The sequence below is a fragment of the Callithrix jacchus genome, chromosome 13 (assembly GCF_049354715.1).
Source record: "Callithrix jacchus isolate 240 chromosome 13, calJac240_pri, whole genome shotgun sequence".
Lineage (NCBI taxonomy): Eukaryota > Metazoa > Chordata > Mammalia > Primates > Cebidae > Callithrix > Callithrix jacchus.
This window is the reverse complement of record NC_133514.1, coordinates 75,798,773-75,826,161: the sequence shown is the minus strand read 5'-3', so window position 1 is coordinate 75,826,161 and position 27,389 is coordinate 75,798,773. Positions and strand designations below refer to the sequence as shown.

At 37.8% G+C, this 27,389-nt stretch overlaps 1 protein-coding gene and 1 long non-coding RNA gene across 2 annotated transcripts in view; one reads left to right on the top strand and one right to left on the bottom strand.

Annotated features, from left to right (window-relative positions):
• The window catches only part of LOC144579042 (uncharacterized), a 120,478-nt gene that overhangs the window by 16,954 nt on the left and 76,135 nt on the right, over window positions 1–27,389 (bottom strand). The gene's annotated exons all lie outside the window — the stretch shown is intronic.
• Window positions 1–27,389, top strand: part of KLHL14 (kelch like family member 14) — a 96,753-nt gene that overhangs the window by 61,777 nt on the left and 7,587 nt on the right. The window contains exons 3-5 of the mRNA XM_008979666.5: window positions 14,046–14,135; window positions 20,932–21,010; window positions 27,169–27,359. Coding sequence (XP_008977914.1) covers window positions 14,046–14,135; window positions 20,932–21,010; window positions 27,169–27,359 — 360 coding nt within the window. The remainder of the gene's footprint in view (window positions 1–14,045; window positions 14,136–20,931; window positions 21,011–27,168; window positions 27,360–27,389) is intronic.

Genomic DNA, 27,389 nt, shown 5'->3' with positions numbered 1-27,389 from the left:
AATTAAATCACTTGAGGCCAGGAGTTCAAGACCAGCCTGGGCAACATAGTGAGACTTCATATTTACAAAATCTTTAAAAATTACCCAGATATGCTAGGACCTGTAGTCCTAGCAACTTGGGAAGGCTGAGGTGGGAGGATCTCTTGTGCCCAGGAGTTAGAGTCTGAGTGAGATATGATCACATTACTGCACTCTAGCTCACGTGACAAAGTGAGACTCTGTCTCTAAAAAAAATACTTTAAAGATAGGCATTATCAAGTGCTACCGAGATCACAAAAGAAGGGTAAGGGAGCAGAGAATGACAGTGAAGGCTTTCTAAATGGCACTGTCAGGAAAGATATCTCTTCCAGCAGACACCTCAATTAAGTTATAGAGTGAACCATCATAAGAATATTCAAAGGAAAACCGTGTCATCGGCAGAGAGAAGAGCAAGTGCAAAGGGCTGACACAGGAAGGTGTTTGGAGTGTTACAGAAGCAAAGCAGCCAGCATGGCCGGAGCACCATCAGTGAGGCAGACTGTAGACACAGAGCTTGGAAAGGTAGCCAGGGCCAGGCCCTGTGATCCTTGCAGGCCATTCTGGAAATTTTAAAATTTATTTCCATGAGAAGTAAGGAAATGACTGCAGAGAAGTGAATGTCATCATCTGGCTCTGGTTTTAGAAGGAACTTTCTCAGTAAATTGTGAAGAATAAGCCAAAAAGGGACAAGAATAAAAGCAAGGAGACCTGTGAGGAGGCTGTTGCAAAGTCTATGGGGGTTTAATGGGCCACATGACCAGGAGGGCAGGGCAGTACTGGCCTAAGAATGACTAAGAAACAAAATTTCAAAGTCCCATCAGGATTGCTTCTCTCAAAGTCCCATTTCTTACAACACAAGCTCCTTCTTTGCTTAGACCATGGGGCAGTACTGCTTCTTCACTGCTGTAAACAGCTCCAGGATTTGTGAGCAGAAAAGAAAGGGTTCTCCTTTCAGCTCCTGTGTAAAAAACCCTTGCAAGGACCTAGTTAGATCATGCCACCCTCTCTAGACCAATCACTCATGTTCTACTGTTGTGTGTACAGGCCTGGCTTGGTGAGTCGGGTAATGGGGTGCTCTAGAAGGGGGCAGAAGGATGGAAGAAGTTTGCATTTTCTTTATTTTTTAAAGATATAGCAGGGGTCCTGTGAAGATGGCAGAAGAATGTCGTGTCAGGGGAGAGATTGAAGAGGGCACACTGCTACCTAAGCCAAACCCCGATGACTTCTCCTTTCTCTAGATTTGACGCAAATCTTCTATACCACTGTCCTTTCAAATGGCTTCATATGGGTTGTTATCAGTGTTTCAAATACATTGCAGATGTCCCTAGGGAATAAAAAGGGTGACAATGCCAATTTCTCTGACAAGTCCTCTAGCACCTCTGGTGGGATGGTGTTGGGCACTAGTGGATTCTCAGGAGAGATATGTACATTGGCTCCAACCAGAGAAAACTGGAGCCATGCTTTCTTAAAAGTGTTCCTCAGGAGCCCAGAAGCAGTTTGTCAGGAATATGTCCATCCATCCATAATCAGTTTATTGAATGAGCTTCACATACAAGGCCAGCCAGAAACAACTTGATTTTTTTCAGCTACCGATTTTCAAACCTTCTCTGTTGGATGATTTATCTCTCCCGGTGGGTTGTACCTTGAAAAGTTCTGAAGCAGACCCAGTCACTTCGGAGCATTAAATCACCCACTAAATATATTTAAAGTTTCTCCATCTCCTACTGTATCAGGAATTCCCAAGACTACCCCTGGGTTCAGTGACTCACTGGGTGAACTAACAGGATTATGGAATAGCCATACTTACTGCTGTGCTTTATTACAGCAAAAGGATACAAGGCAAAAACCACCAAGATAAAAGGTGCACCGGGCAAAGTCTCAAGGAAATCCAGCCCAAGCTTTCAAGAGTCCTGCTCCTGTGGAGTTACACAGGACACATTCATTTCTAGCATCAAATTGTGACCACACACTTGAAATGCTATCTACCAAGGAAGCTTGGTTAGAAACTCCAGCCCAGGGGTTTTACTGGGGCTAGTCAGATAGGCATCTTCTAGAACATGCCAAAATTCCAGACTACTAGAAGAAAAGCAAGTATTCAGCATAAATCACAAACAACCCAAGTTGTTTATTTAACATTTGTACTACTAAATCAACAGAGAGCTACTCTTATCAGCTAAGGTATTGGGAATGCTCCTGAAATCTACGTTCTCAGATGCCAGCCAAAGCTTAGCTTTGCAGGCAGTCCTTTCTGAGGAAGCAGCTTCAGGCCTGCTATGGGAACTCTTTCCTGCACACCTGTATTAACATGAGAGTGAGCCAGGCTGGCCTTCCCTGGAGGAAATCAGCCATGCTGAGTATTCTGGTTTCACCGGGGGTGCAGCTAGAGGAGGGTGCGGGGCAAAGGGAGAAAAGCTCTTACTTGCCTGGTTTCCAGGACCTGGCTTCCTGCTCCTCAGGAGGCAATTGATACAAAGTTGAGTTTGTCTGGTGCTGAGCTCTCTTTATGAGTTCTGTTGTGAGCCTCTTTCTGAAGACTTCCTACTGCCCCATGGGCTATGCCCACTACATAGCTTTTCTTAGGGTCACCTTGAATTGGCAGTTAATCTTCTTGTAGTGGGAGGGGGTGTCTTTTCAAAACAGCTCTGGCCAAGCAAGCCTCCACTGCACTAACTTAGCCCACAGGAAGGTACTAAGTACCATTGCCCCACCAAATCCAAAAGTGCAGGTCACTTCTCCCCCAGCTCCGCCTCAGGCTTTCATAACAGACAGCTTCCCCCAGCCTCTTGCTTTCAGACATCTCCCAGCCTCTTCTTTCAGACATCTCAAGCTTCAGGAGACATGCACATATCTGATCCAAGAATTTTACTACTGTTTGCCTTGTCTTTAGGGTGGAGAGTGAGAGAAGCATTATTTTCTTTTGTTGATGTAAAATGCACAGTATTCCCACAACTACTTTAAAAAAATAAACAGCCTATTCACCAACTGTCTTCCACATCCTTGTATATATAGACTGAATATATGTGTGTGTGTACACACAGACAATCAGTCCAAAGCAGTTTAGGGGCCAAGTTATCAAGTCCTGCATAGATAGCTCGGTATGTATCTTTAGATTGTCTTAGCATTAGGGTCTCAGCCCACATTCTAAGACTAGAGAAATGGCAAATATTCATATCATTCATAAATATATTTACAAATAAATATTACTTAGTATTTAGTGAATGTCTAGTTTTTTCCAGTTAAAAACCAGTGCCATAAAAGTGGTAAAAGGATTTATCATATTATTCTACATGCTCTGAGTTGCACTGCTTCAGTTCTTCACCTTTTCCCAGCAATTGAGATTGCAGAACATCCTCGAAAGATGGCTCTAGGCCTCACCATGGCCCTGACCATCTACCTTGGGCGCATCTCTTAAGATCATGGACTGCACCTTATTTTCTCTCATGTGTGACAAGCTGTTGACTCAGTATAATCCTGATCTCTTGGCCCAACTACTCTAGTACTTACTGGACATAACACATACACATGCACACACCATGAAATGGCCATTAGAAGATTGTATGACAAATTCCTCTGAAGCTTTGTGGTGAAATAGGCTTTAAAGTCAAATAAGTGTAATGGCACCAATAACACACTGAGTTAGCTAGAACCAGTGCAATGCAGATTATCTAAAAGGAACAAAGGCACTGCTTACAGTTCTGATAATGACACCAAATGCTTCCAGAATGATTAGGTGGCTCCACATGTCAGGAATGATTTAATTAGATCAGAGGCTGTGATCACCAGATTCTCTAAGAGAGTGGTCCAGAAGGGAACTTGAATAGGTAGAGCAGACCCACTGCCCAAAAGGACAGTGTAGATAAAAGCACATTCCTTTTATTTGCACAATTGTCTCCCAACACATTTTCTCAGGCCTCAATTAAAAAGTTGCTATTGTAATAATATAATCTTTTTTCTTATCATTTATTTATTTTGAGACAGTCTTGCTCTGTCATCCAGGCTGGAGTGCTGTGGTGTGATCTCAGCTCACTGTAACCTCTACCTCACAGGTTCAAGTGATTCTCCTGCCTCAGCCTCCAAAGTAGCAGGGATTACAGGCATGTGCCACCACATCCAGCTAATTTTTATATTTTTAGTTGAGATTGAATTCCACCATGCTGGCCAGGCTGGTCTTGAACTCCTGGCCTCAAGTGATCCACCTGCCTAGGCCTCTCAACGTGCTGGTATTACAGGCATGAGCCACCACACCCAGCCATAATACAATCTTTTTAAATTTTTTATTTTATTTTTTAATTGACAAATAATAATGTATAGGGTACACAGTGACGTTTTGCTACATAAAATGTATAGTAATCATATTAGGGTAATTAGCACATTCATCATCTCAGACATTTACCATTTCTTTGTGTTGGGAACATTCAACATTCTCCTTCTAGCTATTGGAAGCTATATAACGTTATTGCTAACTGTAGTCATTCTACAGTGATATAAAACACTAGAACTTAGAAGATTTTAGAAATTGATCTAATGCTAATAATTCATTTTTTTAAATTAAGCTAGTAATTAAAAATTATATCAAAGGACCTTGCCCAAGGCCTGGCACATAGTAGGTGATCAGTAAATATTTGTGGAATCTGTGTGTCTTTTCCTAATAATGACATTTACTGCTGCAACAGCCTGGAAAAAGCTTTTCTCAGCCTTCTGATTAAGCTTAAGCCTCACTTTCTCCCTGAAGTTTTTGTCATGTCCTCCCTGGAGCATCTATTGCTCTTCTACCTGGAATGCTCTGTGTCCTACTTATCTGTTCTCATGTTCTCTCTGTCTACACAGTGAGCTCTGGGATGAAGGAATGGTAAGCAATTGATTTTCATATGCTCAGTTTATCATAATAACTAATAGGTATGCGATACATATTTTTGAATGAAATGAACTAGCTGATTGAAATATTATTCTTTTGAGACAGAGTCACGATCTGTTGCCCAGGCTGGAGTACAATGGCATGATCTAGGCTTACTGCAACCTCCGTCTCCCTGGTTTAAGCAATTCTCCTGCCTCAACCTCCAGAGTAGCTGGGATTACAGGTGTGCGCAACCACACCTGACTAATTTTGTATTTTTAGTAGAGACAGGGTTTCACCACGTTAGTCAGGTTGGTCTCAAATTCCTGACCTCTGGTGATCCGCCCACACCCACCTCCCAAAGTGCTGGGATTACAGGCATAAGCCACCGCACCCTGCCCAAAATATGACTCTTAATTAGACCTTTTGATACCTTGTGGGTTTTCAAGTGAATCACTAGAGTTCACCTTCCCATATTTGAATATAAGGGATTTGCATCAGAAAACACCTCTTATAAATCCTTACTATGTAGGCCACATTCATTTCCTTCCTTCTGCCCTCAATAATTTGGGGCAACTATAGAGCCATGATCTATGATAATTTGAACTACATAACAATCATTTTTGCTATCCTGCTGCCATTTATCTACCTTATAAATAGCCCTGACTCCCTTAACCTTTGTCAAAGGATTTTATTATCAAATGCTTAAATAATATATATTGCTCTACTTTAATTCATTTAGAGGATTTACCATTTTTGACATGAGCCTTTTTGAGTGTAGAACAATAAAAAGTATCAGAGTGATACTTTCTCCCAGAAAAATATGATCTGGAAGACACTGTGTTGACACTTGGAAAAGGGCAATCATCAAAGCTCTAGAGTGTTTCATTGACATGTCTCTGAAATACACAACACTTTGTAAAACAGGAAAAACACTAACCTTTGAAAGAGATGACAGCTTTCATTCCCAAAGATGTTTTACTTTCCAAAAGTAAAAATGAAACTATATTTAAGCTCCTACTAGCATGCCAGGAAGTATTCAGACAGTTGATATTAAAATAACACAATTATAATTTAGGAATATATTAATGAAAATATTTGAACTAAGAGAAAAATAAGACTTTGAATGTGAGTTTTGCTTAAATAGCTAATAGAAGTCCTTTGTGAAATCACATTAATCTCACTGTTCATTAGCACTTCTCCAAGTTAAGTGTTCAGAATTAAAACTGTAAATCAACAAGGTTTTATTGAAAACCTTTGCCCTTGGCACAATTAGGTGTTATCACAGTTCTGGAAAGAAATAATATATGGCCAGCCTTTGAACAGCTTACAAAGTCCTTTGCTTAAAACTGACATATGTTTGCATGGGTGTCATATATCCTAGAAGCCATAGAATACTTACCAAAGGCACTTCTTTTCTTTTTTTACTCTTTCACTTCCTCCCTCCTTCACATCTTCTGGCATCCATCACAATTTTTTCCACCTTCCATAAAAGTAAATTCCACAGTCTTTCTTAGCTAGCATTCAGTCATTCGTGCTACTAAATCAACATTTATTGATTCATTAATATTTCTGATTACTCTGTCATGCCTAAATGCTATAGGGACGCCAGAGTCTAGCTCAGTACTATGTTGGGTTCTGTGTTAAGCATTAAGCTATGGAGATGATAGCATCTGGCCTTCAGGGGCTCATAGATCTTTTTGGGGGTGAGAAGCCAAAGACAAGCCATTTTAATACACTGTTTCATCAAAGTGATACAGTAAAAGCATGCGTTTAGTCCAATCATTGCACAGATAAGAGAGTGATGAAGCAATCCACACTGTCGAGAAAACTGACCTGTAGATACAATTTTGAACTATGAGAGACAAGCTCTCTTGGTTCTTGCACAGCCTCCTAAATGTGCACTTTTTTGAGATTTATACGTCTTAAACTCTTTAAATAACTTCATCTCCAGGGATCTGGTTTGGTGTTTGCAGAACAGGTAGGAGGTAAGGGAGAAAGTGCTGGCCACCTTTGGGTTAATTCCAAACATTTGCCAACTCATAACTGGATTTAGACCATAAAAGTCTCTTACAGGGTTAAATTTTCCAGACTAACTGTCCATAATGATCAAATCATCCCCCAAATACACAAAATGTTTCCGCTTATTTGTAGTTTGAAACTATAGCACAGCCCAAACAAATATAACAGAAAAAAATAGCAGAGCGTTTTATATGCATTATTTATTCAATAATATCTGTCAAGCACTTCCTAATGTGTAAAATGTTTTACTGTGTGTCTGTTTCTGTCTCCAGAAATCCATTAACCAAGTTGCTAGATCTTTGCTGAAAGACTGAATGGTAGGATTAAACTAACTAACAAATTTTAAAACATTTATGTTTCTTAACTGCATTTACTATAAAATTGAAGTTGTTTTAAAAAAAAACTCTCTAAGATTTCATGGCAAGGAATATTCAGTGTTATAAAGTAAGGCATCTTTCTTTCAGGTTATTTGTTTTCAACAGCATGTAATCGCTATTTGAATTTGCTTCAACAAGTAAACAGTTCACAAACATATATTCTAGCAGTATCATGCTTCCAAGATATCATTTATTTTGTCTGTTCCTAGAAAATACCTTAAAAACAGAAATTACGTAATTATAGGTAATATAAATTACATCGAGAACTCAAACCCCACAAAAATGTATAAAATACATTTTTAAGTGTGTGAAAACATGCTGCACCTCTACCACAAATAAATGAAGATTCAGATGTTAACTAAACATCAATTGTTCACTCACCATATTGGCAAAGATACAAATGTAAAAATGGGTACAATATGATGATATCCATCAAAATGTAAAATGTACCTATTCTTTGGCTCAGAAATTTCACTTAGAAGAATCAACCCTACAGATAAACTATGCACATGTGTTATGTATCTGCAAGGACACTCAACACAGCACCGCTTGTAACAGCAGCAACCTTCAAAGCGTGGCCTTTCTGTCCATCCCTACTGTCCCCTCTCAGCCAAGCCTCTATCTTCTCTCTTCTAGATCACAGGAGGAACCTCTGCCTGATCCCCCTCTTTTCCTTCTACAACATCAATAGTCACCAGATTGATATTTTTAAAACATAAATCAGATTATATCATTCTGCCACTTAAACCCTCCCATGCCTTTTCATCGTGCTTAGCATAAATTCACAGTGCTTATTCTGGCTCATAAAGACCTGCCTTTCAGCCTGTGCCTGCCTCCTGACTTCATCCCATGTATCTTTGGCCCTCACCAAAGGTGCTCACAACACACAGGCCTTCTCTCTCCTTCTCAGATACAACCAACTCATTCTCACTTCTGGACCAGCTGCTTCAACTAAAGTAACAGGCACTCACTCTCCAGCTCATCGTCCCATTGTATTTCTCTTTATGACATTTGTCATCACCTAGCTGTGCTCCTATTTATTATTTATTTGTCTGTGTTGTTCTTCCTCTCCATCATATAAGGTCTATGAGAGCAGGGATGTGTTCTGCCTCATTCAGTGCTATATTATCAGCAACCAGAAAGGTGCCTGCACATAAGGAGTGTTTAGTGAATGTTTGTTGGATGAATTAACCATCAGAAAGAAATAGAATAAAGTATAGAATGCCCATCAAATGGAACACTGTACAGCCATTTAAAATAATTCAGTGGACACAATGCCAGCTTTATCTTCTGACCATGCCCTTCAGCACTGCACTGGTCTGCTCTGGGTCTCTCTCCTCAACCTCATCTCAGATCCCTGTGTTCTGATCTTCCTGCTGTTCTTCAGACATTTCAAACCTGTGCCTCAAGGTCTTTGCACTTGCTATTCTTGCACCTACACCCTGCACAGCTCCCTCACTCGCTTCAGCCAATTCTCTCCTCACAAGTCTTCTACTCAGAAAGGTCTTCCCTGAGTATTATCAAAACTCACTACGCTTGCCGCTCCCTCTCCCTGACCCAGATTTATTTTTCTTCTTGCACCTACCATTTGAAACAAAAGAGCCTATTTATGTCTGTGTTTATCATGTGCTTCTCCTGACTAGTACTCACCTGGTTTACTGTTTATCATGACCTCCCAGGCAGGTACAACATTGCCTGGCATGGAGTAGCAGCAAAACAAATATTTGATTAATGGAGAAAGAATGAATGAATGAATGTATTATTAAGTGCAAAAAAGCAAGACACTAAACAGTGTGTCTATAGCATGCTGCTGCCATTTGTGCTAACAAAAAATGACCCATATATGTGTCTCTGGAAAGAAAACCCAAGAACATAGTAGCAGAGGTTGCCTCTGTGGTAGGGAAATAAAAGGCTGAAGGTCAGGAATAAGAGGAAGACTTATTTGTTCTGTATATTCTTCTTTTTAAGATTGCATTTTTATCATGGGCATTAATTATTTTTTCAAAACAATTAAGAATTTTGTTATATCTGACAGTTTTGCAAGCCTATGTATCTGAGACCAAAAAAATCAAGGTCTTCACAAATGTTACATCTAATTGATAAACATTCAATAATCATCTATTTAGCAATTCTATATTCTTGGCATAGTCCTATGCAATCTTTTATTTGGATATTCATGAAAATTTTGGGGTTGAAAAGGATACCTATACTTTCTTCTGGAAGAGGTTTACATTCCTTAGATGTAAAATGTGGGAGGAGACACAATAGTGTGGCTCTCTAGGCTTTCATAAATACAAACAAGACCCTGGACATTTTATAGGCCAGGGAAACAGCCTCTATGACCAAGATATTTAGAATCTGCTTGCAAGGTTGGAATATGTCCTCATTGTTAGAAAAAACAAGTCTGCCAAAAGACTCTACCCACCCTTACCTGGCTGATTTTCTCAGTGTTTTTTCTGGCTTCATCAAACAAATGTACTCTGCTTTAAGAAAACCAACTCTTTGAATATCCAGATTTATAGGAAATCACTTAAAGGAAGGTCTTCTTGCTTTAAGGATTCATTCAAATATCATACTAATAAACACATTTAAAATATGATTCAATATAAAAAATTACACACAAATTTCAGAAACACCATTACTGAACACCCAGGAACTCAGTAATTACTTGCTGGATGGATGAACATACCTATTGAAAATCACTAGAGTGAAATGGATAAGAACGTGAGTTGGGGTCCAGATATCCCCATGTTTGGATTCTATCTCTGCCATTCGATACCTGAGTCTGACCTTCAACAAGTCACTTACCTTCTCAAGGCCTTTTAGTATTTCTAAAAAATAAAGTGAATGAGTAATGCCTCCTTTGTAATTAGTTGTATTAAATGAAATATTTAAGTCAATTTAGGTAAATATACTATCTGTATATTTTATCATTTATTATTTCCTTCACTTAATTTCGGCTTGCTCAAATGTGAACAAATGAATAGCAAGAACGCAAGTGTTGTTGAATTTTTAAAGATATAATATAGATAAATATAATTATATATTTAACGTACACACATGCGGCACATAGTAAATGTTTGGTCAATGCTGGTTATTATTGCAAAAAGTTACAGAAAATCCCCTGAGAGTTTGACTGTGTTTTCCCATCCACAAAGACCAATTTTGTAAAAAGATCTCAGGACATTTTATTGCTCTGATACAGGGAGAGTTAAAAGACTGTGTAACTGAGATTTTTATGGCCTTAAAGTTATGGGAAAACAATTAACAGGTACATAAGTTAATTGTGGCAGAGATTCAGCTTGTAATGATTGCTAACATCTATTTTCTGTGTGATGATTAGTCATTCTGCAGAGTAAATACTGTGACAGTACCTCTACAAGTTTATTTTATAGTATTACCTGATTCCAACTTTCTTAATTAAAATATTAAATGTAAATGTTTTATTTAATTTCCCAAGACTAGAATAGAATTTTGGGTGTTTGGAGTGGGAAGGGCAAAAAATGGCACAAATTACTTCAAATTTAGCGATGAAATGAATGTGCTCCTTCAGATGATGGAAAGTTTTTTCTTTTCCAATTTTCTGGCTTTTTTTTTACCTTTCCTCCTAGCACTATCTGTTTGTTTAATAAAGTTGAGAATTCTCGCAAAGGGCCTTATAAACACGTGTTATTAGATTTTAAATCTGATTTGAAAGTGCCTCTCTCCTACTCCTTCTGAGTAAAGTGACCTTTTTAAATGGAGGGAAGTGGGTTTAGATGACAGTCATGATAAATGCGGTCATGTTCACTCAATAAAATAAGGCCCAGTGCATTTGAGGATAAATCAGTGAAATGTACAGCCCCACCTGTCTGTCTCCATCATTCATTTCCACTGTCACTTTCACAGTGGCTGATGGATCACAGTTGCTGTAAAATTAGACAGCCTTTAATCTCATTTCATCCTGATTAGCTTCTCTTTCCCCTTTCCCTCTAACTCACTGACTGACACGCTAAAAACTCACACTGGGCTGTATGTGAACCTGGAGTACAAACCTCCCCCGCTACCTGCTTGTGAGGACGAGGCGCTTGCCCACCTCTGGAGAAATCTGGAAAGAAGCAGGCATGTATCTGTGGTTATTTAAAAGAAAATCAATAAGTGCAGTACCCAAGGCCATTTTAAACAACTGTTTACTCTTGTTCACCACCCTATTTATTTTGCTTTCCTTTGGGCTTAATCAGAAGTCAAAGAAATTAGGTCTTTTGCAAAATTCAAACATTGATTGAATATAGATTTTTTAAAAATAAATTTGGGAGAGTTTTACATTCAGAATAATTTCAAGGAGCATTTGGGTATATTTATAGCCTCTCAATTCACAGTAATAATTCAGAAAAGACAATAATTCAGGAATGAGAATACTGAAATGCTCAGCCAAGAAATATTGCAGACATGTTTTAAAACAAGTGTAAAAATGTGTAAATAGATGAGAATTCCTTCAAGTAGCCTTTAAATTAGGACTTCAAATACCTACTTTTCTCTTATTTTGAAGAGTTCAATAGTTAGCTTAGTGCAATAGTTTCATTTGTTTGCATAAAGCATAACAATAGGGGTAATCAAATGAAAAAGAGGCTTAAAAATAAATCGTGTATTATTTCCTTCACTTAATTTATGCTTGCCTGAATGAGAGCAAATGAATGGTAAGAACAAAACGCAATTGTCATTTTATTTTCAGAGACTGTACCTTATTATGAAGCTGGCCTTCTGTTTTTGTTTTTGTTTTTTTTTTTAAGAGAGAATACCACTTTTCATTATTTATAAGATTTGGGCAAAATGTTGAACTGACCAAAAGTTTAAAATAAATATTTGAAGAGTTGTGGTCATAGAGTAAGTTCCTTATAGCTGATAGCCTCTGTTACTGCACTGTGTCTCATGTGAATTGATGCATACAGATGACAATTAATGCTGAGTAAATTTACCACTGGCCAGAGGACACTACCATCAACTGGAGTAGCGCCAGGTTGTTCGCAATATGAAAAGAGGAAGCTTCGTTTTGTTTTTGATACTTTGGAACCAGCATTATGATCCAAACAATGATGAACTTAATTAAAGAAAAGAAAACCTTTAAAACATATTGCACCTCTGTTGCTCAATGAACCTCACATATACTCTGCCACAATGAATTGTGAGTAGTGAAGCCTGCAGGACCTATAGAGGTAAAAAGCATTTTTCAAAGAGATAAACTGAGGATTGATAGGCTAAATGACATTCTTGAGATGACTCTCAAAGTCAATTGACCTAATTCATGGACCACCCAAAACCACTGACCACCCATTTTCTACATTATCGCCCAACTTGGAGGTTACATACCAATGCCTTCTGCCTTGTGGATGTAAGTTCAAAAGCAATGCATATTTGCAGTACAAATAAATACGTCAGTAGGGAAATAAACAAAACAAGACTCCTAAAATCCCTAGTAAGAAGCTTAAATGATCTGATTTGCTCTTTCAGAGGTTGTTATAGGTCTCAAACCTGTGCCTGTTTCTTATTTTTTATTTACCTATCTTAGCCAGCATAAGTGCTTTCTGAGAAAAATAAAAGATAACAAAAACAAAATGAAATGAGAGATATATAGCACCCAAAATAAGTCAGGTGTGAGATAGGTCTCCTCACTTTCTCTCTCCCTCTGCATTGGCAAAGAAGCTCAAATAAGAGTTGGCCCTGACTCATATTGATTTCCCACTGCACTGGTTTCTTAAGTGCTCTGTTGATCCGTGTCAAGGAATACGTTCCCTGTCTGAACGTGCACATCACCTCCCCATTTGTCCTCACCTAGATTTAAGGTGCCCATATGATGAGCTGAACAAGGACATCATTTTTCCTACTGGTGTCACTGGGCCCAAACCACTATAGGAGATATGATGACTAATGCTGTATATGTTTACATTTACCAGAGGATGTTATTGTAGTGGAGACTAACTGCACAGCATGAAAGAAAATAGGAGCATCCTATTCTGGTACTTTGTGTCTCCCCAAAGGAAATGTAAATCAGAACAAATACAGAGGAAGCTGGCATTAGTAGGTTTCTAAATAATGCCCCCTCCTCACTTCCACCACATTTGGGCAGGGAGAAGGGAGAGGCAAGGAGCATAGATATTTGTGATGTTCCTGACAGTTTTCATCTTTGTTACAGAAGAGCTCCTAAGCATATAGATAGAAAATGTGGGATTGTGCTGCTAATGACATTGTACAGGAAATTAAGTGTATACATTTGGAGGAGGCATTAAATCAGCAGGACCTTAATTTAAAAACTTAAAACTGTATGGAAATTCAGCTTGTTCATTGCTGTGGAATAGAAAGCTACCAAGCACCCTGAGTCTGTTTATGGAAAGATTGCCAGCACACCAAGTTGGGCAGAGCAGCTTAATGGCTCCAAGTGTATTCAGGGTTACTTCTTCCAAGAAGTAACCCCAACCCTGACCATTTAGGAGTGTCAGTCATTCAGAACACTATCCACATCATCGGGCAGGTAAGGAGAACCTAGGAATCGAAGGCAGCATGACAGGTTGTTCTTGACTAATTTCTGGAATAACATTATGTAAAATGAGTCAAAAGGGGTTGGGTTTGAAGCCGCTGGGAACACACCACTGAGTCACTGTGTAGGGATCGCTGGATTGATGAGTAGCAGCATGGCTATCTGTGCAGTTTTCCTCCCCTGACTCAGTCTCACATTTTATGCACTTCAGTGAAACAAATAGCTAGTGAGCCAAGTCCTGAGATGGGAAATTTCATATATCTTTTTTTTTTCTTAATTTCAGTTATGCCATACAACAGTGCCCACCACTGCGTTGTGGAGGTGGAAAACTTCTTGTTCGTGTTGGGTGGAGAGGACCAATGGAATCCGAATGGTAACTACTGAATAACTTAGTTGGAGGTGCTCAAAAAGTATGTGTGTAATGAAGGGCATCAGTAGCAGTCCGTTTTGTAATTAGTGTGGAAAATACATTTCTGTACAACGGGGACAAATGAAATAGTCTGGAAATTGGGCTGACAATTGGGGAGAGGGTCAATCATTGAGCTAACTGGGGACATGTGTAGCAGAGCGATCACTCATCAACTGTCTAGGGATTTGGCTTTGCAGTGATACCCCAGCCCCTCTCCTTATCCATCCCCTGAGGAATGCCACAAGCATGAGCACAGACTCCCTAGGGGAAGGGAGCAAGCTGCAGCTGTTAAGAATCCTCACCATCTTCTCAACCACCTTTCTCCCATTTTATCAATATAATAATGTGGTTGCAACACATAAGCATTATGTCCAGTCATGCTGCACACAACTTCAGCTGAAGTCATTTTGCAGCAGGTATTCCTCGACATCCATTCCAGTTGCTGTACCTTTTGCAAGTGCTTCTTCCATAGATTATCCACCATCCTCCCCGTTGATGTGATTACATCATAAACATATTGCAAAGAGAAGTTAAACATTTCAACACATTTTCCAAATCAAACACAAAAAGAGCACTGTGGCTTGCAGAATGTGCAAAATTATCAAGATATTTTTGGAAAGCTTGCACATGAAGAAGGAGTTGCTGTTGTAGCCTTCTGTGTAACAGAGATAATTATGACTGAGAAACCATAAAACAGCTTGCAGGTACACATTTTTACTTTAAAAGCCCAGAATATCCAGCTGAAATTACATATACTGCATATATTTTATTGTGAATTCTCTCTTTCAGCATCTGCACCAAGGCAAATTATAGAAAACTGTTACATCTGTTCGCTCTAGAAAATTTTAAAGGAAAGCAATCCAGGCCACTCTCTAAGAACATTTCTTTTAAGAGAGGGGGACTTTTTTTTCTCAAGACCTGCAGCTTTGTTGTGCCACATTTTCTAGTGTTGGAAAGAAAACAGTTCCTGGGCTTTGTAGGAAACAGATTTGGAACAGAAGCAATGATGATATTTCATATCTCTCCTCTAACTTACCTTCGTAATAATGGATTCCATATGTTACCAAAAAACCCTGACATGCGTACAATGCATTGTAAACTCCTCATTTACTACTTAACTTATCCTTCTTTGGAAGTGATTTGAACTGTAAGGAGCATTTGTAAGCAAACACACAGTGTGCAGCCACTGGGTTTATCTAAGCAAAGAATCTGCAGAACATTCTTTTTTAAGGCCAGATTAAAACTAAAACATGACAAGAGAAAACAGGAATGTCTTCAGCCTACTGCAATTCACAGGTAGAGTAGGCCTCAGTTAAAATAGCAGTCTTGGTATCATAATTTATTCTCACAAAACACTGTGAACCTCCCATCCCTATGAGTCAGGTTAAGCAGCAACACAGAAAACCTGTTCCACAGGCATATGCAAAGAAAACAAACAAACAGCAACAACAGCAAAAAACCCGGTAACTCTTTGCTGTTCAACTTCTACTCAAAGGCACATCTGAGAGAATTAGATGGCGGGGAGCAGCGGAGAGTTAAAAGGACATATTCCTTCCCCTAGCCTAGAGAATCAAAATTTCATCTTTGAACTAATTCAGACTCCCATAAAATCATGCGTTGGATTACACTGATTTTTTCTTTTCTAGTCCTTAGAAGAACAGCAGTTGGGTTTAAAGCCGTCAGTGAATACGCTCTGAGAAATGACTAGAAACAGCACACGACCGCATTTACTGTAGGGATGTTTCTCACCATTGCCACTCATGGGCTCCCTTTGAAGCCCCAGAGGATAAACTCTTTAGGCCAAAGTTTGAGGCATTGTGTGCTTTTGAAAGTTATTACTAATGCTAACCATGTGACCATCATGTCTCTTCTCTTTGCTTTAACCACTAAGATGCAAAGAATTAAATTTTAGTATAACTTTAATTACTATATTTTAATTTTACTTTAGCCTTAATACAGGCATTGGAAGTTTCCACATGAAAGGCTGAGTCATTGTGTCCCTAACTCATTTGGCATGTGAAGTCATTTAGCATAAATCTGGACAAAGGAGGCTAGACCATAGGCTGGGCTCACCTAAACGAAGGAGAACTGCTTACTTGAGGCAAGCAGGCCAGCCTTTTGCACCTCTTGTCAGTCATTGGCTAAAGCCTTCCCCCAGGGAGGGATGAGGGAAGGAAGGCACTGAGGTGGCCTGTTCAGCTGGAGGAGCTGCTGTGACCTTGAGCAGCCAGCACTAAGCAGCTAGGGAATGGGTGCCCCAGTCTGGTAAAGGGATCTGGGCTAGTGATCAAGAGCATCTGCCACAATCCCTTGAATGATTTCCATACTCCATCCATCTGATCAACCATGGTTGACTTCTATAGTGTTAGCAGTGGTACTTATTGAGTATTCCTTATTGCCAGGAACTTTGCTAAGCACTCACCTGCATCATTTGACTTAATCCTCACAAGCATCCTGCAAATCATTCCATGATAACTCTAGTTTTACTATGAGAAGACTAAGACTGAAGAGGTTAGATGACTTGCCAGCAAATATAGCTTACAAGAAGCTGAGCTGATTCCAACTAGGTCTGTCTGATTTCAGAGCCTTAGTCTTTAATCACTATAATACCCAGTCTTTCACATAGACATATATATTTGGTTAGATGTGTAACAGTGATGCATTTGCTTTAGATTTGGTGAAATTAAATCAATATTGGATCACAATGGAAAGTGGCTCCCACTCATTCACAAGGAACTCTTCATCATTCCTCATTTTAAAAACTGTGAAGAGACTCAACCATCTCTAAAATACAAGAGTCTCATATTATAATACCTTGTGCAATTAATACCAAAACATATATAAAGGATACCAATCTTATGATAATATACAGCATGCTTTACTATCATTGCTGACAGGAAGAAAGCTTTTAAATCCATGGGTTCAGATGTTATGTATGTCAGTCCCAAAGATGAAATCTTCTTAAGTTAAACATTAGTCCTTATGAAAATTGTGTCCAAGATGTGCACCCTTGAAATTCAAAATTGCAAATTTTAATACATGCTCATAAAACACAAACGTGTACTCATTTAAATAAATATAATTGTATCTGTTGATGATCTATTGATGACCACAATTTGAAGTCAGCAAATATATTAGTTACTGGAAATATAATCAAAATACACACATAAGGTTTTCTACTCAGATATAAACATTAACTCCTATCAACTCTCTTCATGTCACTAGTGATAGGAACGCATGATAATATTCTAATAGACATGCATAGACTCTGTCAGTGCTCCAGTTTATGGAAATGTGCAACCATTTTCCTGGAGAGAAAGTATTATCATTCTTAGTCAAGTTCTAAGGTTAATTTCACAAAAACTCACTTATTAACCAGCTCTAGACATAATTCTTTCTTGAGTTGGAGCCCCCTTATGTAAAATCCAAGTCTTCTGGGTCTTCCTTTCCCCCTGGTACTCTTATCTCTTCCTGTATGTCCCCAAATAAAACTCAATTTACCACTCAACCTAACCATCAAAATTTTTCCTCCTAAAGTGTTGGGATTACAGTTGTGTGCCACCATGCCGGGCCAAAACCTGACTATCTTCTGAGAGTACTGCTTTCCCAGCCACTCTTTCTAATAGGAGCCCATGTATATCTCCTTTCCCCAAATAATTTATGTTACTGGACGTGAGTAGCTTTTCTCTTTTCTCCTTATTGCCATTCTCAAACCCTTCAAACCTGAAGCACTTAAAAAGATATCTGCAGATGATACCATTTGCTGCCTCTTTATGTGGTAGTAATCCATTGTTTTGCTGGTAATACCACCTTTTCACTCTCTATCATCCCCTCGTGTCTTTACTTCCCTGTTTACTGAGCTTAGCTTCTATGGCCCATCCCCATAACCACTCTCCTCATATACCTGCTGCCTTTTAACAGGTGACCATCCTACTTAAACTGGCATATTCTGTCTCTCCTTCCTCTGTATTTTCCTGGCAATACTAGTCCTGGTTAAACCTAACTCTCTTACCTCTCTCTCCTGTGCCTGAGCAACTAAATATGAATAGAGAAAACCACACAGCCAAGCTGGCTACTATTCAGCTCCACTAAATTTATTTGGTCAATGCACCTTTCTACCCTCCAAGGAAACTATTTCACTTCTCAGTCTTTTCAAATGCCTCCTTCTTCAAAGTCACCTTCTTCAAAGGCACTATATTACTTTTTAGCTCAATAGAAGCACTCGGAAGATAAACTCTTCATATTGCTACTCTCTATCTATTCACTTATTTCCATTGCAACTTATATATTCTGTCTTCCCCCATTACTGTTTCTGCTCCAATCCTCAGGTCTATTCCTCATTCCCTCTTGACTGCTCAAGGACTTTCCAGTGTGCCTGAACTTTAAAAACAACCAAACAAACCTTTCGATGCTGCATCCTCCAGCTGTAATCTTCTTTCTATTGCAGAGTCCTAAGAAACAGTGTCTATCCTCTTACCTCCACTTTCTTACATCTTAGTCTCTCCTGAGTAGTCTGCACTAGGCTTTCATCCCCTCTGGTTCACTGAAGCAATGCTTGTCGAGGACACCAACAACCTTCATGCTGCCAAATCCCATGGTTACTTCACAGTCGCTCACCTCCCTTCCTTTTGAAACACTATTTGCTTTCAAAATACCACACCTTTCCCTCTATCTCTGAGCATTCTTTTCCTTTGTGGGTTGCTTCTTCTATTCCAGGGCTCATTCTGAGGACCTATTGGTCTTTCATTTTCATACACTCTCCATACATGGTTGCCCCCAGTCCTATGGTTTTAAATAATAACTCTGGACTAATGACTCCAAAATTTGCACCTGTAGCTGTGTTTAGCCAGTGGCCTACCAGACACTTCCTATTTGAGATCCTATAGGTCTCTCAAGGTTAATTCCGAAACAGAGCTCATAATTTCTCTTCCCAACTCTCTACCTACTCCTCTTTAGTCTTCCCTCCCTCAGCAAATTGCATGACCTTCCATTCAATTATTCAGGCTAAAAACCTAGCAGCCATCGCTAATGACTCAACTCTTCTCACACCAATATTCAAGTCATCAGGAAATTTTATTGGGCTATGCCTGCACAATAGATTTGAAACTCTACCATTTCTTACCACCTCCACCTTCATTCAAGCCACCACAGCTCTTACGTTGATGATTGTAGTGGCTTCCTGACAGTCCCCTTCTTCCATAGTGGCCCCTCTAGAGTCTGCTCTTTACATGGCAGCCAGTGTGATAGATTAGATTGTTTTTCACTTGCTCAAAACTCTCCAGTTACTTGCTACTGTCCTTATAACAAAATACAAAAATCCTGCATCAGTCCATAACGCACACTGCGTTCTGGCCCTTAACTTCTCTCTGACCTCTGTCCAGTCACCCCAGGATTCTTGCTGTTTTTGAACTCACTGCCAGCCCAGGAACTCAATTCTTTCCTGCTCCCTTGCCTGAGAGGCTCATTGTGTGATATTTGCATGGCTTGCAGAAGACATCTGTGAACAGGTGACCATCCTACTTAAACTGGCCTCCCCTCTATCATTCCTGGCTAATAGCATTAATCACTACTTGATGTTATATGTTTCCATTTACAAAGATAAGGGCTATGTCTTTCTTTCATACCAATATCTTTGCAGAGTATAGAATACATAAAACACACAGTAGATGCTAGGTGCTTGATATATATTTGTACAGTTAATAACTGTGTTAAGTAAACATGTCTGAGCACATGCACACACCCCTATTTGTTCAATCTTATAGTGAATTTTGCTTAGTTACACATATATAAATAAAGGCAGACTTCGAAAGTTAAGGCTTTGAGTGCTTTAGATAATTATCAGTGCTTTAGATGATTAAACTTTAGATGAGTGCCACATAGAGAATGTAATATATTCTTTTGCTCCCATTTCTTATTTTAATATCAATGTATATATACAATAAGATTCATTTTAATATTTTGAAGGCATTACCATGCTTCTCAGGCTCAACAGAGGGGATAAGCTGGTTAAGTGGCTCAGAGGACTCAGGCTTCCCATTTCAGGAAATGCACCTGTGTATATGTCACAGCAACTGTGCTTCACCAAATACACACATAAAATTTACATGGTATGCGTAGAACAAAACGAACTTTCCCAGTCAGGCTCTTTTTGTAGTCGCTGCTATTGTTTGAACAGGGAGAGAACAGTCTCTTTCACCGAGAGAGGCCATGCATGTGTGAGGGCAGGGGACACATGGCAAAGAAATCTCTACACCTTTCTTCCCATTTGGCTGTGAACCTAAAACTTCTCTATAAACATTATCTTTTAAATTAATTTTTTTCTGAAAAAAGAAAAGATGTGAGAAGTTTTTTTTTTTTTTTAATGGCTCTAACAAGAGAAATTATCATACAAGGTAGTCTTTGGAACTGATCATTTACAGACAATAACTTACTGTGTTTAAAACATTAAAACACCAAGAACACCCCAAACATGTTTATCCTAACTGTAATAAAAGCCAGTTTGGTAAATGTAGTTGCTTTTATTATTGTGGTTGATTTAATTTCATCCTAACTCATTCCAAAAACAGAAAAAGGGAAGAGGAAAAACACTTGGGGTGGCACATTTATTTTTCTATTGACTCATCACCTATGCTGCGTTAGGTATTCCCTCTACTGAATTCATCTATTAAATCTGAGAATAAAGACATCTTAAAAAATGCTAGTGTACATGCAAATCAACAAAAGAATCTAAGTTTTAAATGTCTCAAATATATTTTTGCAGGAAAACACAGTACAAATTTTGTCAGCCGATATGATCCCCGATTTAATAGCTGGATTCAACTTCCACCCATGCAAGAAAGGTAAGTGTTTATTTCTGGCACCTGAAATGTTTGTGAAGACTTTTACAGGAGGCATGGGTGCTAGGTGGTTTTTCATGAGAAAAAATGCTAAACAGAGTCAATGAAAGACATGTGAGACAAAATACAAAACTTGGCCTATTTTTCTCTTGTTAATTCAGTAGAGAAAAATAAGTCAATTATTTGCTCTAATGTAGGAAGAAAAAAAATGTGTGACTTGTTCTTGATTATATTGATTGGTATTTTGCAAACAGAGCTATAATTTCTCTGGCTATACCACTTTTTTTGGTAATAATATATTTAAACCCTAAAATTGAAATATTAAACACTATACTTGCAACGACGTACATTTTGATGCAGGCATTCCAATATTCAGTATTAAATTATTTAATATTAAATTCAATATCAATATTAAATTTCAATATTTAAATATTAGATATTTAGATAATTAGATATGACATACTGAAATTTAACATTTCAATAGTAAATTTTGTCTTGTTTACATTTGCCTCCCCACATGTCTTCAAATCTATACATTCAAGAACAAGTCATTTGTTAGCTTTTAAAAAAATTAGCCTTGCAATGTGTCATCTCGTTTTTTGCATACAGAGTAGTTATCTCAACCAAGTCTCCTGGCTACCAAAGGACAAGATGGCTACTGTATTTGCATATATTTTGTCTCTCCTAGCTGTTCCTCAGGCATTACACTATGTCTTTATCTGCATATGAAAATTCACAGCCTAGATTTTGAACACTTGGTTCTTTTCAGATAATATATGGACCTCCTCAAGCAAATTCTCCAGTGTGATAGACATTAAGCTGCAATCTGTTGCCTCTTCAGCATTTAATAAGGAATCAGCAGCATTCTTTGTCTATCCTATAAGAAACAGGATAAGAAATAGGATCCTATTTCTTATAGGATAGAGAAAGAATGCTGTTGAATGCCCCTCACCTGAATATCTCTCTTTATAACATTCAAGTAGATTACTCTGAGATTAAATTGGATCCTTAATCATAAATTGCATGCTTAAAGAAAATTTTCATACAATACCATTTATTCAAAAATGTACTTACTGCAGCAAGACAGCATGAACCTATGCTCTAATGAAACTCAATATCTAACTTTCTACTCTATATACAGGTAAATATATTCAAACTCCCTTAGAAGACTAAAGGCTATACAGTGGAAATGATAAGGCATGATACATTAAGAACAGACACTTTTAGGAATGTCTAGTTCAAAGGTACCTAAAGAAATAATTCTAAGTCAATTAATAGCTTGACAAATTTAATGAATCTTCCTGGTGTCTTTCTCCAGCACACTGTTTCTCTCTTTTGGAGGTTATTTCCTGGTTGCTGTTATTATAGCTGTATCACCCTGCCCTTTAATCAAAACTATTCCAAAAAGTTTTACTTAAAAAACAACTATCAATACATGTTTGAAATGTCATCATCTCGTCACCACAGTCCCCTTTGCTGGGGGCTGTACACCACGATAATTAACCTTCATGCCTTTGGCTTGGGAGACATAACTCACGTCGTGGTCAATTATCTCACTGTAGAGCCCCTAAGGATGGAAAGTATTGCTGCAAAACCTAATTAGTAATTTTTTTGAAAATGTGTATTGTTTACTTGATAGTCTGTAATGACTTCCTCTGAGGCACTATGGCCTATCATGGCAGGGTCCTACTTAGACAATTTTTAGCAGCTCATTGACCTGATAAAAAGACCTGCCATGGTCTGTCGGCGCCCGGCAGCCACCGTTGACAGGATGGACTGTTTAACGTTTCTTTCTAAGCCATTATGGTATATCATGTCAGGTCCCTAGTAAAAGAAGTTTTTTTTTAGATTTAGAACAATCAACTCGATAGACCAAATAAAGAGCTCCTTACAGTGCTGAGTGGGAAAAGGCAGATCTCACAAATGCCCCGTCAATCTTGCAGCTCCATCTCTCCTATGGGCTGGTTGACCCAGGCAACAATCTGTAACTTAAAATGAAATTTTTCTGTCATTGCTAAGTTTCTATTCAAAATAGCAAGTTCAGTCAGTTACCAGTGTAGATTAATTGGTTTAAAAAAAAAAAGAGGAAAAAGAATCTATCTATCTATCATCTATCTATCTATCTATCTATCTATCTATCTATCTATCTATCTAATGAGACACTCTTTGGATCAGAAAAGTTGCTTAAAATGTTTAGTTAATTTTGCATTGTGTAGATCATGAATCAAAGCAGAAGCTCCCCACCTACCCACTTCCATCATGCTGCTACCAAACTGCTGAAAAATTATTATGCTGAGAAGTCACCAAACCAATTGAGAATAATGAAAACACATTGTAAGCCACCTCTGGGGTTACCTACCCTTCCAGAGCTGGCTGGATAGATTGAGTCCTAGGATATCTTACCTAGCCATCCCTTCCAAAAGAATAGAGAAAAAGTGCAGAATACCTTTCCAGTTTAGCAGGGAAATGGGCACATGGTTTTCAGGTTTACTCAACCATGAGTCAGCTCATGAATTGCATGCCTGCTGGCTATGAATTTACTGACAAAAATGAATAGATGAAAATATAAATTTAAATGTAGTGCCAATGAATTGTTTTTTCTCACATTTAGAATTTGATTCTTCAGTAAGTAGAGGAACAATTAAAAACTTGGAAAAATAGAAATGCTTGGGTAACTTACATTTTTTTTCAGTGAAAATTGATGTGTGAAGTGCTATTCTTATGGAAATCTTACCCCCTAGCTAATCTAAAAAAAAAAAAAAAAATAGAAAAAGCAGTTTGGGAAACATTAAGAACAAAGCCTGTATTTTACAGAGTAAATAAAAGGCAAGAACAGTATGTCAAAAATACCTGAAAGTTTAAATATTTTGTTTCTAGTAATATCTTGTGTTACAAAAAATAATCGGAGACAATATTCTTTTTCACACATCTGCTGTTTTTAATCCAATGACAAAAGTCAAAAATTCAAGCTAGGTAAGGGTATAGCAATCCAATCTCATGCTTTAGGATATAAACTGACAACTCTAAAGGCCAGAAAGAACTTGTAAAGATAAGCAGGTTTTAAAGTATATTTGTATGAGTTATTATTAATCTTTTTTAAATTTATCTCACAAATACTCAATACTGCTTCTGGCAGTGGGGGCAGGGGAGGCTGAAGGAGGGAGAAATGAACAATTTGAAATAAAAACAGTGTAATCCTTAATAATCTTGAACTTACTTTCTTCCCAAAATAAAATAGCCTAAACCTTGTATGCTCTTCATATGGCAAAGAGGGGCAGGGAGCATTATCAAGAGAGACCTGGTATGGCAAGATTTTACCCTAGAGCGAATGTTCACAGTTGCTGGCAGACCATTAGCATTCAGGTTTCTAAAATGCATTTCAGGAACTCTCACTTTGGGCATGCAAGGGGAATAAGTCAAAGACTAAGAATCTTTACTATTGGAATTTCTACCTGAAGATGCTCTTTTCATCAGGAAGTGAAACCTGCTTATTTTTTCCCATTTAGATCCTAACAGTGACACTGTGTGGATAAAGCTAGGAGTACACATGGAGTGTTGCATGAAGAATGCCTTGGCTAGAAAAGAGAGCAGGTTCTGACAGGCTTACCAGGTGTCACAGTGACGAAGGAACCAGATCATAAAAAGTGAAAAAACTGAATTTTATACAAGAAAAGTTCACCAAAAGGAGATCTTCCTCTTATTCTTCAAAATCTAAACTCAGTTGAATAGAAGGTTTTCATATTTCTTGTTACTAATAAGCATCTTTTCTTTTAGAGTAATGCTGCATAGAACTCACCATTACCAGCTTACAACTCGCATAATTCCAGTTATTTAAAGATGGCCCATTAGCGAAATAAGAAAATGCATGATTTCAGAGGCCCCTAGACCTACCATAGAATCATATAGAAGTGTACCGACCTACCTTAGTGTCAATGGTGCAAAAAAGAAATATGTTTTACTTTAGGATGGATTTCTGTAGATAGGTGTCAGTCTTTTCAATGAAACATTTTAACTTGAAAAGGTAAAAGTACTAGCAAAATAACTTTGACCTATCATATTCAATGAGAATGTAACTGAAATCTGGTTAAGGAAATAGGAGGAACCAATAATTCATCTGTATGTACTTAATTTTTTAATGGCTTTGAAATCTTATTTAATATTTAGATGAATTTTTAGTCTCTCATACCAGAAAAAAGAAATCTCAATTTTTTAAAGATCAGAAATCCCTTTGATGATTGCATTAAAAAGCTTCCTCCAAAAAATGCACATGTGCAAAAACATCTATCTACAGCATTTTATTACAACTTCAGAGCCTCACAGACCCCACAGAAGACATGGACCTGATTAAATCTTTATTTATGAAATTTGACTCATCTTCTCTTTATTTTTTCCTACTTTTCTCCCTACCACTGTTTTTATTATTGTTGTTCATCATCTTTCTGAATTTTCCAAGGCACATATTTCCTTCAACTATATCAAGAAAATTTAGAAAAGAAGAAACATAGTTAAATATTGCTCTAAAATTATCAATGATGCCTATTAGGATAATTTCAGGACCATCAAAAAGTAATACATTACTATCCATAACAAATATCATGCCTAGTAACAAATCATCTAAACTAATATTAAAGAATTTAGTTGTCACTTATTATTAGGAAACGTTTACATGCAAACATCTTGATGGTCAATTTTTTAAAACATTTATCCAGATCTATATTAATTGACAGTTCCTGAACATGAACAAAATGCTGGACACTATGAAAAGCACTTATATGCATTTGCCAATAGCCCTGTGAGAAAGAGACCGTTACCATCCCCATGTTCCAGATGAGCAATCTGAGACTGAGAGGGGTTGACTGACATGTCAAATGCCACATACCTAGAACGTCATATAGCCTGGCAGTCTTACTCAAGAAACCAAATCGTTAATCACCATACTATATACTACCTCCTAAATGTTTTGGCACTTCATAAACACAACCTGGAAAATCTCCAAGCAATATATGTTTACTGGATAAAAACTTGTAGTACTCCTTGTCTTGCAATCGACATTGTGCAAGAATCTTGCCGTCTATTTTAATAGAGATCATAAATTCATTAAATTATAAACTATGTTTTCTGAGGGGCATGGTACTTAACAATTACACTTATTCAATATTGGACCACATGTTTTCCTTGTGAAGTATATTATTCCAGTAGCATCGATGAAAAAAAGAAGCAAAGAGTCAAAGTCTTGCTTAAAGTTTCAAACTAGTCATCCTAACTCCCAACTTTTGATTGCTATTTGAATGTTAGTCTCCCTCAGCTCTCATATTTTATTACTTATCAAGTTTCACATCTTCTTCTTTTAAAATATCTTTTGCATCACTCCTTTCTATTTCTTTTACTAAAACTCTAATTCAGTCCTCAGTATCTTCAAATCTCACTCCTAAATTAAGGCATGTTTTAGGATTTGTTTCTCTGTCTCCAATCCTATCAACACAGCTTGTATCTTTTGCTTTGATGGCATAATGGGATAATATAGTCAATAACCTTTCTTAAAAAGGGATTAAAAGTATCTTATAGCCTTTTAAGAATCAACACTAAAAGCTACTTGGATGACATTCCTGTAACTGGTTATATAAGTGCAAACTTTGAACATTATATGAAGTTCACAAGAGTTATTCTATTTGCAGTAGTAGTACTAAGGGTAAAAAAAGTGATAATTGAAGAAAAATTTTGATGATGTAGTTCTCTTTAAATTGGGAACGATGACCCTTGAAGGACTATAAAGAAAGTGAATGTCAAGATAATTTATTATTGTTACATTATCTACCTCATTTTTCACTTTGTCTTACAAGGTACCAAATATCCCAAATATTAATGAACACTCAACAGTGTATAAAAAGCAAGATAAAAAGAACTAAAACAAAGAGTTGGTGAATTTCTCCTCTACTGTTACTTTAATATCAAGAATATTAAGCAGAAAGGGCAATACATATGATTATATGGTAGAAGGTCTAAGACTTACAAGATATATGTGTAATTTTTAAAGATTTGCAACCCTTTCTGAAGCAGAACACACCTCCTTTCCCTGACTAACTGAGTGGTGCTTATTTTATTTCAAAAGGTAACATTTCACAGCTCCTTTTGTGATTTACTGTGGGTTGTTTTCATTGTAGAAGAGCCAGTTTCTATGCATGTCGGTTGGACAAACATTTATACGTTATTGGTGGAAGGAATGAAACTGGCTACTTGTCCAGCGTGGAGTGCTATAACCTAGAAACAAATGAATGGCGCTATGTGTCCTCTTTGCCACAGCCTCTGGCAGCTCACGCAGGAGCAGTGCACAATGGGAAAATATACATTTCAGGCAAGTAATTCCTCCACTTTCTGTTACAAG